We start from the raw sequence: 15,387 nt of genomic DNA, 5'->3' as shown, positions 1-15,387 counted from the left end.
TGGTACTTCTTTGCTGCTTGTGAACTGTCTTTCCCTTCCCCTGCCACATAGTCCTACTCCTCAACTTTGTCTTTGATGATCAGGGCTCCTAGATTGTTATATATAGATTCACTTTTTTTCAGGTTTTTATTGTAAGAAGGACCACAGAACGCATCTGACTATTCTGCCATCTTGGCCCTGCCTCTTTGCTAATAAAGTTTTCAATTTTGATGAAGTCCAATATATATATTTTGCCTTCTTCTGCTCATGCTTTTGGTACCGTATCTAGGAATTCACTGTTAAAAACTAGGTCCTGAAACATTACCCCTGTGTTTTCTTCTTAGACTTTCATAGTTTTTGTTCTCACATTTAGGTCCTTGATCTATTTTGAATTAATTTTCACGTATGGTGTGAAGTATGGGTCCAGCTTTATTCTTTTGCATGTGGGAATCCAGTAGCTCCAACAACACTTGTTGAAGAGACTATTCTTTCTCCATTAAACAGACTTAGCATACTTGTCAAAAATCAGTTGACCATAGATGTATGGGTTTATCTCTGGACTCTCAGTTGTATTCCATTGGTCCATTTTTATACTGAAGGAGCCCTAGTTGCACAGTGGTTAATTGCTTGGTTGCTAACTGAAAGGTCAGTGTTTCGAACCCAGCAGCTGCTCCACAGGAGAAAGATGTGGCAGTCTGCTTCTGTAAAGATTATGTCCTTGGAAACCCTATGGGGCAGTTCTACTCTGTCCTATAGTGTCGCTATGAGTTGGAATGACTAGATGGCAATGGATTTGGTTCGATTTGGTATCTTTATACCAATACCAATTATTTTGATTACTGTAGATTTATAGTATGTTTGGAGGCCTGCCTGATTGCATGTGGTTAAGTATCCAGCTGCTAACCAAAAGGCTGGCAGTTCAAATTAACCAGCAGCTCCTTGGAAATCTTATGGGGCAGTTCTACTCTGTCTTATAGGGTCACTGTGAATCAGAATTGACTCAATGGCAACAGGCTGTGGGCTATAATATGTTTTGAAACAAGGAAGTATGAGTCCCCCTTCTTTGTTCATTTTCAAGGTTACTTTGGCTATTCAGAGCCCCCTGGAATTCCATATGAATTTCAGAATTGGCTTTTCCATTTCTGCAAAGAAGGCTGTTGGAATTTTGATTGAATTGCACTGAACCTAGAGATTGCTTTGGGTAGTATTGGTATCATAACAATATGAATTCTTTTAATACCTGAGCATGGAGTGTACTTCCATTTATTTAGATCTTCTTTAATTTTTTGCCATGTTTTATAGTTTTCAGTGTACAAGTCTTTAACCTCCTTGGCTACATTTATTCCTAGGTATTTTATTCTTTAGATGCTACTATAAATGGAATTATTTCCAAAATTTCCTTTTCAGAATGGCCATTGCTGATATGTAAGACCTGACTGGTTTTTGTGTGTTGACTTATACCCTACCACTTTTCTGAATTCATTTATTCGCTTTAGTAGCTTTCTTCTGAAATCTATATATAGGATCACATCATCTGTGAAAAGGGATAGTATTACTCCTTCCTTCCTGATTTAGATACTTTTTGTTGTCTAATTGCTCTGACCAGGGCTTCCAGTTCAATGTTGAATAACAGTGGTGAGAGTGGGCATCTTTGTCTTTTTCCAGATATTGAGGGGAAAACTCTTTCTTCATTGAGTATGATGTTAGCTGTGGGTTTTTCATTAATGTCCTTTATCATACTGAGGAATTTCTCTTCTATTACTAGTCTACTGAATGTATTTATCACGAAAGGATGTTGAATATTGTCAAATGCCTTTTTTGCATCAAATGATGATCACGTGTTTCTTTTCCTTCTGTTCTGTTAATGTGGTGTATTATATTGATTTGTTTTCTATGTTGAACCATGCTTGATTCATGGGATAAATTCTGCTTCATCATGTATATCATCCTTTTAATATTCTTTGGATTCAGTTTGCTAGTTTTTTTTTTTATTGTGTTTTTGGTGAAAGTTTACACCAAAAATTAGGTTCCCATTTGACAATTTCTGCACAAATTGGTGACTTTAGTTATATTTTTCACAGTGTGTCAACATTCTCTTTAATTGTGCTCTGGTTTTTCTGTTTCCAGAGCTCAGTTTCCCTGCCCCCTTATCTTCTCATCTTTGCTTTAGAGTAATTGTTGACCTTTTGATCCCATATAGATGATTTTTTTAATGGAGCACCATACTCGCAGGTAATATCTTTTATTTGGTGTGCCAATCTGTTATTTCACTAAAAGGTGACCTCAGGGGATAGTTTCAGTTCAAGGTTTAAAGAGTATCTCAGGGCAGTAGGGTTGCTATGAGTCAGAATTGACTTGATGGCAATGGGTTTGATTTTTGGTTTCAGGGCGGTAATCTCAGGGAGACCTCTGTCTCAACTGGCCCAATAAGTCTGGATTTTTTAGGAATTCGTGTTCTGTTTCACATTTCTCTCCCATTCTATCAAGCTCCATCTATTGTGGCCCTGATCAGAATGGTCTGTAGCTGGGCATCATCTAGTTCTATTCTCAGGTTATATGAGGCCGTAGCTTGTGTAGGCTATTAGCTCTGTACACTAATTTCTTCTCTGACACTCTGCCTTCCTTTCTTCTCTTTCCTCCTGATGAGTAGTAGAGACCAATAGTTGTATCTCAGATGGCTGCTCACAAGCTTTTAAGACCCCAGACACTACTCACCTCACTAGGATGTAGAACATGAACTTCATGAACTATATTATGCCACTTGACTGATTTGTTCCATGAGACTTGGAACCCAGAAAATCAACCTCTCAAGGTGTTTGGTTATGTCTGAGAAGTGTCTATAACTGTGTCCTCTGTGAATATATACATGTACACACACATATCTGTACATAAACATACAATGTAGATACTTCTATCTGTACACACGTATGTACACACCTGTGCCTACCATGCACATATATCCCTATACACATACATATGTGACCATACACTCACTATTTGGTTATTGTTTGTATTACCAGATTATGTATGTCATATTCTTTTGCACCTCTTAGTGGCATCATTTACTTTGGTCAAGCTGTGCTTATTATATCCACATTCTGTGCTACTTTCCTAATCACCAAAAATAACAAGTATCTATGATTTAGAGCGTTATTCCCCCTACCAACTCTTGTAACTACCAATGAACATTGGTCTTTGTATGCATATACCTACTCTTCAGTTATTGACATGGTTAGGTTCCAAAGACCAGGTTGTTATGCATGAATGGAGGATGACCACATCTGATCACAAAATTTTATGTGGGACACTTATACCCCTCTGGATTCAAGAGGCAGAAAATGTAGGTGGACACTGTATGTCCCACTGATCATGAAAGGGTTACTGCAAGGCACACGTCATTAATGCGCAAAATAGTTGGATGGTAGACTTTTTACTATTGTCATAAATGTAGAATGTTGGATAACAAAGTAATCAATACGTAAGGAGTAGGTGCATGTTTATTGCAGCATGCTAGTATTTTGTTGAAGATTTTTGCATCTATATTCACAGGGATATTGATGTGTAGTTTTCTTTTCTTGTGGCATCTTTGTCTAGCTTTGGTATCAGGGTAATGATCATAGAATTATTCAGAAAATGTTTCCTCCTCTTCTATTTTCTAAGTTTTGGAAGGACTAGAGTCATTTCTTCTAGAAAAGTTTGCTAGGATTCCCCAGTGAAACTGTCTGGTCCAGGACTTTCCTTTGTTGGGAACTTTTTGATTACTGATTCAATCTTTTCACTTATTAAGAATCTGTTGAGATTTTCTATTTCTTCTTGAGTCAATGTAAGAAGTTTTTGCGTTTCTAGGAATTTGTCCGTTTCCAGTAAGTTGTCTAATTTTTGGGTGTGTAATTGGCCATAGTATTCTTTTGTGATCCTTTTCATTTCTGTATGGTCAGTTGTAATGTCCCTACTTTCATTTCTAATTTTAGATATTTGCATCTTTTTTCTTTTTCTCTTTGTCACCCTAGCTAAAGGTTTGTTAATTTTATTGATTTCTCCATAAAACCAACTTCTGGTTCCATTGATTTTCTCTATTGTTTTCTAGTGTCTATTTCACTTATTTCTGTTATGATCTTTATTATTTCTGTTATTCTGGTAACTTAGGGCTTAGTTTACTTGTCTTTTTCTAGTTCCACGAGTTGTAAAACTAGGTTATTGGTTTGAAATCTTTTTTAATGTAGATGTTTACTGCTCTAAATTTTCTTCTGAGCACTGCCTTTGCTGCATCCCATAAATTTTGGTATGTTGTGCTTTCATTTTTACTCAATCTAAGTGTTTTCTGATTTTTCTCTTGAGTTTGTCCATGACCCATGGTTGTTTAATAGTGTGCTATTTAGTTTCTAAATACTTGTGTATTTTCCAATTTTCCTTTTGTTATCAATTTCTAGTATAATTCCATTGTGTCTAAGAAGATATGTTGTATGATTTCAATCTTTTTAGATTTATGGAGACTTCCTTCGTAACTTAACATTTGGTCTATCCTGGAGAATGATTCAGGTGCACTGAGGAAGAATATATTGTGCTCTTGTTGGGTGGAGTGTTCTATATATATCTGTTAGATCTACTTCATTTATAGCATTATTCAGGTTATTTCTTTATTGATCTTATCACTAGACATTATATTCATTATTGAAAGTGGTGTATTGAAGCCTCCAGCTACTATTGTAGAACTGTCTATTTGTTGAATTCTCTCAGTGTTTCCTTTATATATTTGGGAGCTCTGATATTAGGTGCATATGCATTTATAATTGTTGTATCTTCTTGGTGAATTGACCCTTTTATCATTATCTTATATAGCAGATTTTGACTTAAAGTCTAATTTGTTTCATATTAAAATCACCACCCCAGCTTTCTTTTGATTACTGTTGCATGGAGTATTTTTTCCCATCCTTTCACTTTCAACCTATTTGTGTCTTTATACCTAAGACATGCCTGTTGTAGACAGCAAGTAGTTGGATCATTTAAAAAAAAAAAAAATCTATTCTTCCATTCTCTTTTGATTGGCTCATTTAATCCATTTACATTCATAGTAATGATTACTGATAAGGAAGAACTTCCTTGTAAGGACCTTTGTTGTTTGTTTTTTGTGTGCCTTATAACTTCTTTGCCCCTTATTTCATCCAGTGCTGCCTTCTTTTATGTAGTTGATTTTTTGTAAGGAACCATCTTGTTGCCCTTCTCCTTTCCTTTTGTGTTTTTTTAGTTATTTTGTTTGTTTCTAACCATGAGGATTACATTTAGCATCTTACATTTATAACAACTTTGTTTAAATTAATACCAGCTTAACTTCAGTAACATACAAGAACTATTCCTGTACTACTACTCCCTTTGCCACATTTATGTTCTTATCGCCCATAACATTTTGTATACATCATGTGTCCTGTAACATAAATTTATACTTATTTTTTATGCATTTGTCATTATAAAGCATGAAGGACATAAGAACTGAATTTACCAGCCCCAGAAACCTTAAATCTGCCCATTATACTTGCCATGAAATTACCTTTATGGAGATCTTTTTTTTACCCTATGTTTCACTTTGATTTACTGTCTAGTGTCCTTTTCCATCTGAAGGATTTCTTTTAGCGTTTCTTGTAGGGCAGGTCAGTAGTAGCAAATGCCCTCAGCTTTTCTTTATCTGGAGTGTCTTAGTTTCCCCGGGACAATCGAAGGACAATTTTGTGGTATACATATATATTTTTTTGATGCGGTATATAGTACCTACTTTAATTTCACTAAGTACTGACAACTCAGTGTCTGCTTTCTCAAACTCTGGTCTTATTTGGGATTTTTATTTTGCTGAAGAACTAAGGTTACTCCTAGTCTCTGCCATTTGGAGGAGGTGGGTATGTGATATAGAATTGTTGGTTTTAAAAACAGCCTGAAAAAATAATTGTGTGTTTCCTTCTCTATTCTGTAGGTTGGTCTAGGGACTGCTTCCAGGAATGGGACTCTTTCATCCAGCTGACTATTCCTAGTATGCTTATGATGTGCATTGAGTGGTGGACCTTTGAGATTGGAACCTTCCTTGTAGGTTTGTCGACAGTTCGGTATAAACCTGTAAAAAGCCTGGCTAATCATATCTCCAGAGCTTTTAAAGAAACTTAGCTGTTTCTCTTTCCTGCTTTGTTTCATCTGATTCTCAGGAATATTTTCAATATAGCTTTATTGAACAATATGGGTTTATTTCAATATAGATTTATTCAACAATAAGCAGTTTCAAATTGGGCAGGCCTTTTGTCGTGTCTCAGTGCATTCATTTTGCAGATGAGGAAGGTGAGGCTACTGTTAAGAGGTTGACCAAAGGTCATAGAGTGGGAGAATAAAAACTTGGACACAGGTCTCATGATGTTGTCAGTCCAACTTCTCCTTCAACTGGTATTTATTAGGTAACAAGCCAAGTTTAAAGATATTTCCAGCACAGAATTGACCAATATTCATATTAGAACTATTATATTTTTGGTCAGGTATTCACCTTAACCAACTCATTATTAGTAAAGTAATAGATCAAATAGTATACAGAAACTATGATTATAACTATTATTAAAGGTTTTGTGCATGCTGGAGTGCTTTAAAAGTCCTGTCAGTAACCTAAAAGAATATTGTTTACCGTCCTTTTCCTATCCACATTGTGACCCCATGTCTTCATGAGGAATGTCAAAAGAGACTACAATTCTAGGAGCCTCATTTTTATCTACTTTAAACCTGATGTTTTGTTCTCTGATGGAATAGGTGCTTATAGAATGAAACTGTATCATAGCTGTGTGGGATTTTGCTAACTCCCTGGGAAAGGATATTCTGGGGTGCTTCTCAGCAGGGACAGTGAATTCTGCCATGGCATGTTGCTTCTGGGGTATCTTGGCTTCTCATAAATTAAAATATGTTCTAGTTTCATAAGGAAAATGTTTGCTTAATCCACCTTTTGAAATGTGTTTCCTGTATGTGCTAACATTTTAGGACTGATTAGTGTGGCAGAGCTTGGAGCCCAGGCTATCATTTATCAGCTGTCCTCTGTGGCCTACATGGTAAGAACCTCTGGGGTGGAGACTCGCATAAGCTCTGCTTGACCACTGTCTTTGTAATTCATTCATCGGCATGTGTCAAGTGCCCATCATGCTGTGCATCAGAGACAGAGGAATCAGGCATTGTGGAAAGAACATGGATTTTTTTGCAGCCAGGTAGACTTAGTTTGAGTCCTGGCCATATTACTTACCAACCGTGCTACCATGGGCTAGTTACGTAACCTTCTAAGCTACAGTTTCCTCATATACAAAATGGAAGAAAAAAAAAAAAAGAGACCTACTTTGCAGGTGAAACTTGAATGCAATAATACATATAAAACACTAACCACAATGCCTGGCACATTTATTTAACAAATATTGTGAACCAGCCTGTGGAATTGGTGCTAGGACACAGTGGTAAGATGGACACAATCCCTCCCTCTTCTTGCTTGCAAACTGGTGGGGAGTCAGAAATAAATAACTAAACAGATGAATAAGAGCATTAAAAGTTATAAGTACCATAAAGGAAGCAAAGAAAGGTCTGAGAATGAAAGGATGCTAGCCTGGGAAGCGCCAGAGGAGTGTAAGTGCCAGGTTGGAAAGAAGAGCACTTGGTATATCCAGGGTCCTGAAACTTGAGAGTGGCTGAGGGAGTTAATGAGGAGGAAGATGGTGTAATGTGTGGTTGGAGAAATCATGCAGGGCCTGTGGGCACTGGTAAAAAACAGTTCTTCTTGCTGCCGTAGAGAAGATGACTTGGAGGAGAACAGGTATGGAAGTAAGGAGAGCAAGAATGAGACTGTCGGAATCATCCCAGTGAGCAATGGGGCACCGCTGGTAGAGGAGAAGAAAAGTAGATGAATTAGTTATATTGTGCAGGGCAAGGCAATGAATGGGAGGAATCAAAAAGGACTACAGAGTTTCTGGCTCGATGTGAAGTAATGCCTTTAATCTTTTGATGCTTTTTAAATATTCCAACCCTGTGCAAATATTCTCTTTGCTGTGTTTATTTCTTGTTTTATAAAGATCAACAGAGGAGATCTGGTAGTAGGATTATTGGCCATTTTTGGTTTTGTATTTTTTTTAATCTTAAAAAATTAAAAAAGAAAGTAATGAGAATCTATGCGGTCTCCTAGGACTAAGAAGGAAGAGTGCCCAGGAGCAAGGCCCAACATGTAGAGGTCAGTAATAGAATAAAACCTCAGCAAAGGCTTTTAAAGGACCAGCAAGTGTAGAAGGAAGAAAATCAAGAGAATATGTTATTGAGGGCACCAGAAATGAAGAATGTTTCAAAGAAGGAATACCTGACTGAGTGTAATGCTGCTGAAAGGTGGTATAGGAGAAGGCTGAAAAGTGTCTGTTGAATTTAGGATTATCGGAGACCTTATTGAGGATGAAGAGCGAGAGCCAGATATGAATGCATTGACTTTCAAGGAAAGGAAAGAAGTAGACATTGCTGAGTTAGACAGTTCTATCTAGAGGCTTGGTTACCGATGGTTGAAATATGGGATCAAGAGGGGTTTTATTTTCCTTCTTTTTTTTATTGTGGTAAAATATATATAACAACTTATGGGTCGCTATGAGTTGGAATTGACTCGACGGCTCTGGGTTTGGGTTTTTTTGGTTTTATATATAACAAAAATGGACATTTTAACCATTCTTTTTTATTTTTATTGTGCTTTAAGTGAAAGTTCACAATTCAAGTCAGTTTCATGTACAAAAACTAATATATGCATTGTTATGTGACTCTAGGTGCTCTCCCTATAATGTGAAAGCACACTCCTCCTCTCCACCCTGTATGTCCCATGTCCATTCAACCAGGTCCTGTCACCCTCTGCCTTCTCATCTCACCTGCAGACACCACTCAGTAAAGTGGGATGCAGAAGATTTTCTTAGTAAACTTTGCTCTGCCAATTGACCTACATGTCCCCTGAAACCATGGTCCCCAGACTCCCGCCCCTGCTACTATGTCCTTTGAAGTGTTTGGAGTAAGGGCTATTATGACAGGAAAAGCCAAGTGGAAGCTGTTAGAACTGCCTTTACCTAGGGAAATAGTAAACCAAAAGCAATACTGCATTCCTGGTGGGACTGCAGTGATTACTGCCACCATCAAGGACTTGAAGAACGCAGCGGTGGCGATTCCCACCACATCCCCCATTCAAGTTACCTAATTGGCCTGTGCAAAAAACAGATCGATCTTGGAAAATGACAGTAGATTGTTGAAAACTTAACCAGGTGGTAACTCCAATTGCAGCTGCTGTTCCAGATGTAGTTTCATTGCTTGAGCAAATTATTTTATCTCCTGGTACCTGGTGTGCAGCTATTGATCTAGCTAATGCCTTTTTCTTCATACCTGTTTCAAAGGACCATCAGAAGCAGTTTGCCTTCAGCTGGCAAGGCCAGCAATACATCTTCATTTGCCTACCTCAAAGCTACATCAGCTTTCTAGCCCTATGTCATAATTTAGTCTGCAGGGATCTGAATCTCCTTTCCCTTCCACAAGACGGCACACTGGTCCATTACATTGATGACATTATGCTGATTGGACCTAGTAAGCAAGAAGTGCCATGACTCTGGACTTATTGTTAAACATTTGCATGCTAGAAGGTGGGCAATTAATCCAACAAAAATTCAGGCACCTTCCACCTCAGTGAAATTTCTAGGGGTCCAATGGTGTGGGGCATGTCAAGACATTCCTTCTAAAGTGAAGGATAAATTATTGCATCTGGCTGCTCTCACAACTAAAAAGGAGGCACCATGCCTAGTGGTATTCTTTGGAATTTGGAGGCAACATATTCCTCATTTGGGTGTGCTACTCTGGCCTATTTATCAAGTAACTTGAAAAGCTGCTAGTTTTGAGTGGGGCCCAGAACAGGAGGAGGCGCTGCAACAGGTTCAGGCTGCTGCACAAGCCTCTCTGCCACTTGGGCCATATGATCCAGCTGATCCAGTGGTTCTGGAAGTGTCAGTGGCAGATAAAGATGCTTTTTGGAGTCTTTGGCAGGCCCCTATTGGTGACTCATAGTGCAGACCCTTAGGATTTTGGAGCAAACCCTGCCATCCTTTGCAAATAACTACTCTCTTTTGAGAAAGAGCTTTTGACTTGTTACTGGGCCTTAGTAGAGACTGAACACTTAACCACGGGCCACCAAGTCATCATGCAGCCTAAGCTGCCTATCAGGGACTGGGTGTTGTCTGACCCACAGAGTCATAAAGTTGGACGTGCACAGCTGCACTCCATCATTAAATGGAAGTGGTATATACGAGATCTGGCCTGAGCAGGACCTGAAGGCACAAGTAAGTTACATGAGGATGTGGCCCAAATGCCTGTGGCCTCCATTCCTGTCACATTACCTTCCATCTCCCAGTCTGCACCTATGGCCTGTTGGGGAGTTCCTTATGATCAGTTGACTGAAGAAGAGAAAACTTGTGCCTGGTTTACAGATGGTTCTGCGTGATATGCAGGCACCACTCAAAATGGACAATGGCAGCACTATAGCACCTTTCTGGGATTTCCCTGAAGGACAGTGGTGAAGGGAAATCCTCTCAATTGGCAGAACTTTGAGCAGTGCACCTGGTTCTTCACTTTGCTTAGAAGGAGAAATGGCAAGATGTGCAATTGTATACTGATTCATGGGCTGTGGCCAGTGGTTTAGCTGGATGGTCAGGGTCTTGGAAGGAACATGATTGGAAAAGGTATGTGGATAGACCTCTCTGAATCGACCAAAGAAGTGAAGATATTGTGTGTCATGTGAATGCTCACCAAAGAGTGACTTCCGCAGAGGATGATTTTAGCAATCAAGTGGATAGGATGGTGCATTCTGTAGAAACCAGTCATCCTCTTTCCCCAGCTACTCCCATCATTGCTCAATGGGCTCATGAACAAAGTGGCCCTGGTGGCAGGGGTGGAGGTTATGCATGGGCCCAGCAACATGAACTCCCACTCACCGAGGCTGACTTGGCTACAGCCACTGCTGAGTGCTCAGTCTACCAGCATCAGAGACCAACACTGAGTCCCCAGTATGGCAGCATCCCTTGAGGTCATCAGGCAGCAACCTGGTGGCAAGTTGATTACATTGGACCACTTCCATCACAAAAAGGGCCGCATTTTGTCTTTACTAGGATAGACACTCACTCTGGATATGAATTCACCTTCCCTGCATGCATTGCTTCTGCCAAAACCACCTTCTGTGGACTTACAGAATCCCTTATCTACCATCATAGTATCCCACACAGCATTGCCTCAGATCAAGGGACTCACTTCACATCAAATGAAGTGTGGCAGTGGGTCCATGCTCATGGAATTCACTGATCTTACCATGTTCCCCATCCTCCTGAAGCAGCTGACTTGATAGAACGATGGACTGGCCTTCTAAAGACACAATTACAGTGCCAGCTAGGTGGCAGTACCTTGCAGGGTTGACGCAAGGTTCTCCAGGAGGCTGTATATGCTCTAAACCAGCATCCAGTATATGGTGCTGTTTCTCCCATAGCCAGGATTCATGGGAGCAGGAATCAAGGGGTGGAAATGGGAGTGGCACCGCTCACTATTACCTCTAGTGGCCCACTGACAAGATTTTTGCTGTCTATCCTTGCAAGTTTATGCTCTGCAGGTCTAGAGGTCTTAGTTCCAAAGGGAAGAATGTGCCCACCTGGAGACACATTACTGATTACATTGAACTGGAAGCTAAGAATGCCAACTGGCCACTTTGGGCTCCTTACGCCTCTGGATCAACAGGCAAAGAAGGGAGTTACCATACTGGCTGATGTGATTGATCCTGATTACCAAGAGGAAATCGGATTTATATTACATAATGGAGGTAAAGAAGAGTGTGTATAGAAGACAGGAGATCCCTTAGGGCATCTCTTAGTACTACCATGCCCTGTGATTAAAGTTAATGGAAAACTACAGCAACCCAATTCTGACATGACTACTAATGACCCAGACCCTTCTGGAATGAAGGCTTGGGTCACCCTACCAGGCAAAGAACCATGATCAGCTGAGGTGCTTGCTGAGGCCAAAGGGGATATGGGACGGGTAGTGGAAGAAAAAAAAAAAAGTAGTTCTAAATACCAGTTACAACCACGTGACCAGTTGCAGAAATGAGGACTGTGATTGTTATGAGTATTTCTGTTTTGTTTGTGTGTGCTGAATATTTTTGTTTTCTTATAAAATGTAAGATGTAAACAGGGCTAGTGCATTTTTGGTCGTACGTGTGTTAGTTGTATCATGTTAGGCATAAGAATAACTTTATAATTGTCTTTATTCAGAGATTTTTTTTTTTGTCTTGGAAGATGTACAACCAGAATGCTCCTTATAAGCAAGGATGGCGAGACTTCGTCTCACATGCTTTGCACATGTTATCAGGAGAGACCAGTCCCTGAAGAAGGACATCAAGCTTGGTAAAGTAGAGGGTCAGCAAAAAAGAGGAAAACCCTCAATGAGATGGATTGACACAGTGGCTGCAACAATGGGTTCAAGCATAGCAACAATTGTGAGGATGGCTCAGGACCAGTAAGTGTTTCGTTCTGTTGTGCATAGGGTTGCTATTAGTTGGAATCAACTTGACGGCACCTAACAACAATATGTATGGTTTAAGGAGATTTGTACATGTGCCGAGTTGACAAGGGGTAGACTGTGATGGTTAAGATTGTGTGTCAACTTGGCTGGGCCATGATTCTCACTCCCATGATAGGTTCTGCTGTGAGTAGCCAATCAACTGAAAGAGAGTTTGCTTGGGGGTGTGGCCTGCATCCGAATATAAGCAGGAGTTCTGGTTTTTTGCTCACCTAGATCCTGTGGCTGCCTCCTGTTCATCTGACCTCCAGTTCTTAAGACTTGAACTATCAGCTTATCTGCTGATATTGGGATTCGTCGATCTTCACAGCCTGTGAGCAGAGCCCTGCTCTCCGAACTGCTGATCTTGGGTTCACCAGCCCTTGCAGCTACGTGAATCAGGAAAAGCCTCTATTCTAATCCATGGACTTGGAAAGATCTAGCCTCTACAATCGTGTAAATCATTTCTTGATATAAATTTCTGTATATATTTATATGCTATACTGGTTTTGCTTCTCTACAGAACCTGGCCTAAGACAGCCTTCTAGCACAATGTTGAATAAGAGTGGTGATAAAGAGAATCCTTGTCTGGTTCCCATTCTCAAGGGGAATGCTTTCAATCTCTCTCCATTTAGGATGATGTTGGCTATTGGCTTTGTATAAATGACCCTTATTATGTCGAGGAATTTCCCTTCTATTCATATTTTGCTGAGAGTTTTTATCATGAATAGGTGTTGGCCTTTGTCAAACACCTTTTCTTCACTGATAAGATCATGTGGTTATTTTCTTTTATTTATGTGGTGGATTATGTTGATTGATTTTCTAATGCTGAACCATCCCTGCATACCTGGTATGATCCCACTTGATCATGATGTATTTTTTTTTTTTTGATATGCTATTGAATTCTGTTCACTAGAATTTTGTTGAGAATTTTTGCTTTTATGTTTATGAGGGATATTGGTTTATAGTTTTGTGTGTGTGTGTGTGTGTGCGCGCTTGTGTGTGTCTTTGCCTGGCTTTGGTATCAGGGTTACACGGGTGTCATAGAATAAGTTCAAGAGTATTCCTTCCTTTTCTATTCTCTGAAATAGCTTCAGTAGTACTGCTGTTAGATCTTCTCTGAAAGTTTGATAGCATTCTGTGGTGCAGCCGTCCGGGTCATGGCTTTTTTTGCTGGGATTTTTTTTATTACCTCTTGAATCTCTTCTTTTGTTGTGAGTTTGTTTAGTTTTTCTACCTCAGTTTGTGTCAGTTTAGGTAGGTAGTGTGTCTAGAAATTTGTCCATTTCCTCTAGTTTTTCAAATTTGTTGGAGTATAATTTTTCATATTAATATTTATTATCGTTTTAATTTCAGGTGGGTCTGTTGTGATATTGCCAATCTCATTTCTTATTCAGGTTATTTGCTTCCTCTCCTGTTTTTTTTTTTTTTTTGTCAGTTTAGCCAGGGGTTTGTCAATTTGTTGACCTTTTCAAAGAACCTACTTTTGGTCTTGCTTTCTATTGTTTTTCTGTTCTCTGTTTCATTTATTTCTGCTCCAATCTTTATTATTTCTTTTGTTCTGGTGCCTGAGGCTTCCTTTGTTCTTCTTTTTTTATTCGTTCAAGTTGTGGGGTTAATGTCTTGATTTTGGCCCTTTCTTCTTTTTTGATGTGTGTGTTTATTGCTATAAATTGACCTATAAGCTCTGCTTTTGCTGTGCCCCAAAGGTTTTGATAAGATGTGTTTTTGTTTTCTTATGAGTCTATGAGTTTTTTTTTATTCCATCTTTGATTTTTTTCTGTTACCCAGTAGTTTTTAAGCAAGATGTTGTTCAGTTACTATGTATTTGATTTTTTTCCTTGCTGTTCCTGTTCTTGATTCTTACTTTTATAGCATATGATCAGAGTCTCACTAGCTGCTTTTAGAATTCTTTCCTTGTCTTTTGTTTTGGCAAGTTTAATTATGATATGTCTTGGTGACTTACTTTTGGGGTGTATCCTGTATGGGGTTCTTAGATCTTCTTGGATAGGTATCTTCTCATCTTTCATGTTATTAGGGAGGTTTTCTGCCAGCAAATCTTTTAACAATTCTCTCTGTTCTTTCCGTTATTCCTCCCGTTCTGGTACTCCAATCACTCTTTGGTTTTTCCTCTTGATAGTATAATTATTTAGGCTTTCTTCATTTTTTTTTTTAATTCTTCTGATTTTTCCTCAATTTGCATCAAGGGATTTATCTTCAGTAACACTAATTCTGACTTCCATTGTCTCAGTTCTGTTCCTATGTTGTCTAATTCTGAAATTTTATTGTTAATCTTTGGAATTCTAGTTGCTGTTTCTGTATGGTTTCTAGCAGCCTGTTTATTGTCATTTTGTTCTTGTATTGCTTTCCTTAATATCTTCTATCACTTTGTCTGTGTGTTCCCTGGTTTGACCTGTATTTTGCTTGATCTCCTTCCTGATCTCTCAGAGAGCTCTGTGTATTTGTCTTTTGAATTCTTTCTCAGGTAGTTCCACAGCCTTATCTGCTTCTGGAAGTTTTTCTGGTTCTCCATTTTGATTGCTTGCTGGAGCTATCTTGTCCTGCTTCTTTATGTAATTTGATATTGACTATTGTCTCTAAAGCATCGATAAGTTATATTTATTAACTTATTTATTGTATTTTTGTTTACTGTGCCCAGTATTTTTGTTTTGAATATGTCCCAGTAGGCAGGGTGTGTATGCTTCTGTGGTCATTGGCATTGTTGAAGCTCTCACCTCCCATCTCCAGGTGGTCAGAGCAGCTACTAGATATGTGAGCCCAGGAGTCTGTTCACTGTTCTTGAGGCAG

At 39.0% G+C, this 15,387-nt stretch overlaps 1 protein-coding gene across 1 annotated transcript in view; it reads left to right on the top strand.

Annotated features, from left to right (window-relative positions):
• LOC126068353 (multidrug and toxin extrusion protein 2-like) overlaps positions 1-15,387 on the top strand; it is an 89,835-nt gene that overhangs the window by 37,803 nt on the left and 36,645 nt on the right. Inside the window, 2 exon segments of the mRNA XM_049870843.1 lie at positions 5,942-6,055; positions 6,979-7,046. Coding sequence (XP_049726800.1) covers positions 5,942-6,055; positions 6,979-7,046 — 182 coding nt within the window.

The sequence above is a fragment of the Elephas maximus genome, chromosome 2 (assembly GCF_024166365.1).
Source record: "Elephas maximus indicus isolate mEleMax1 chromosome 2, mEleMax1 primary haplotype, whole genome shotgun sequence".
Classification (NCBI taxonomy): Eukaryota; Metazoa; Chordata; class Mammalia; order Proboscidea; family Elephantidae; genus Elephas; species Elephas maximus.
Note: the sequence above shows the minus strand (reverse complement) of the source record. Positions and strands in the feature narration are given on the sequence as shown.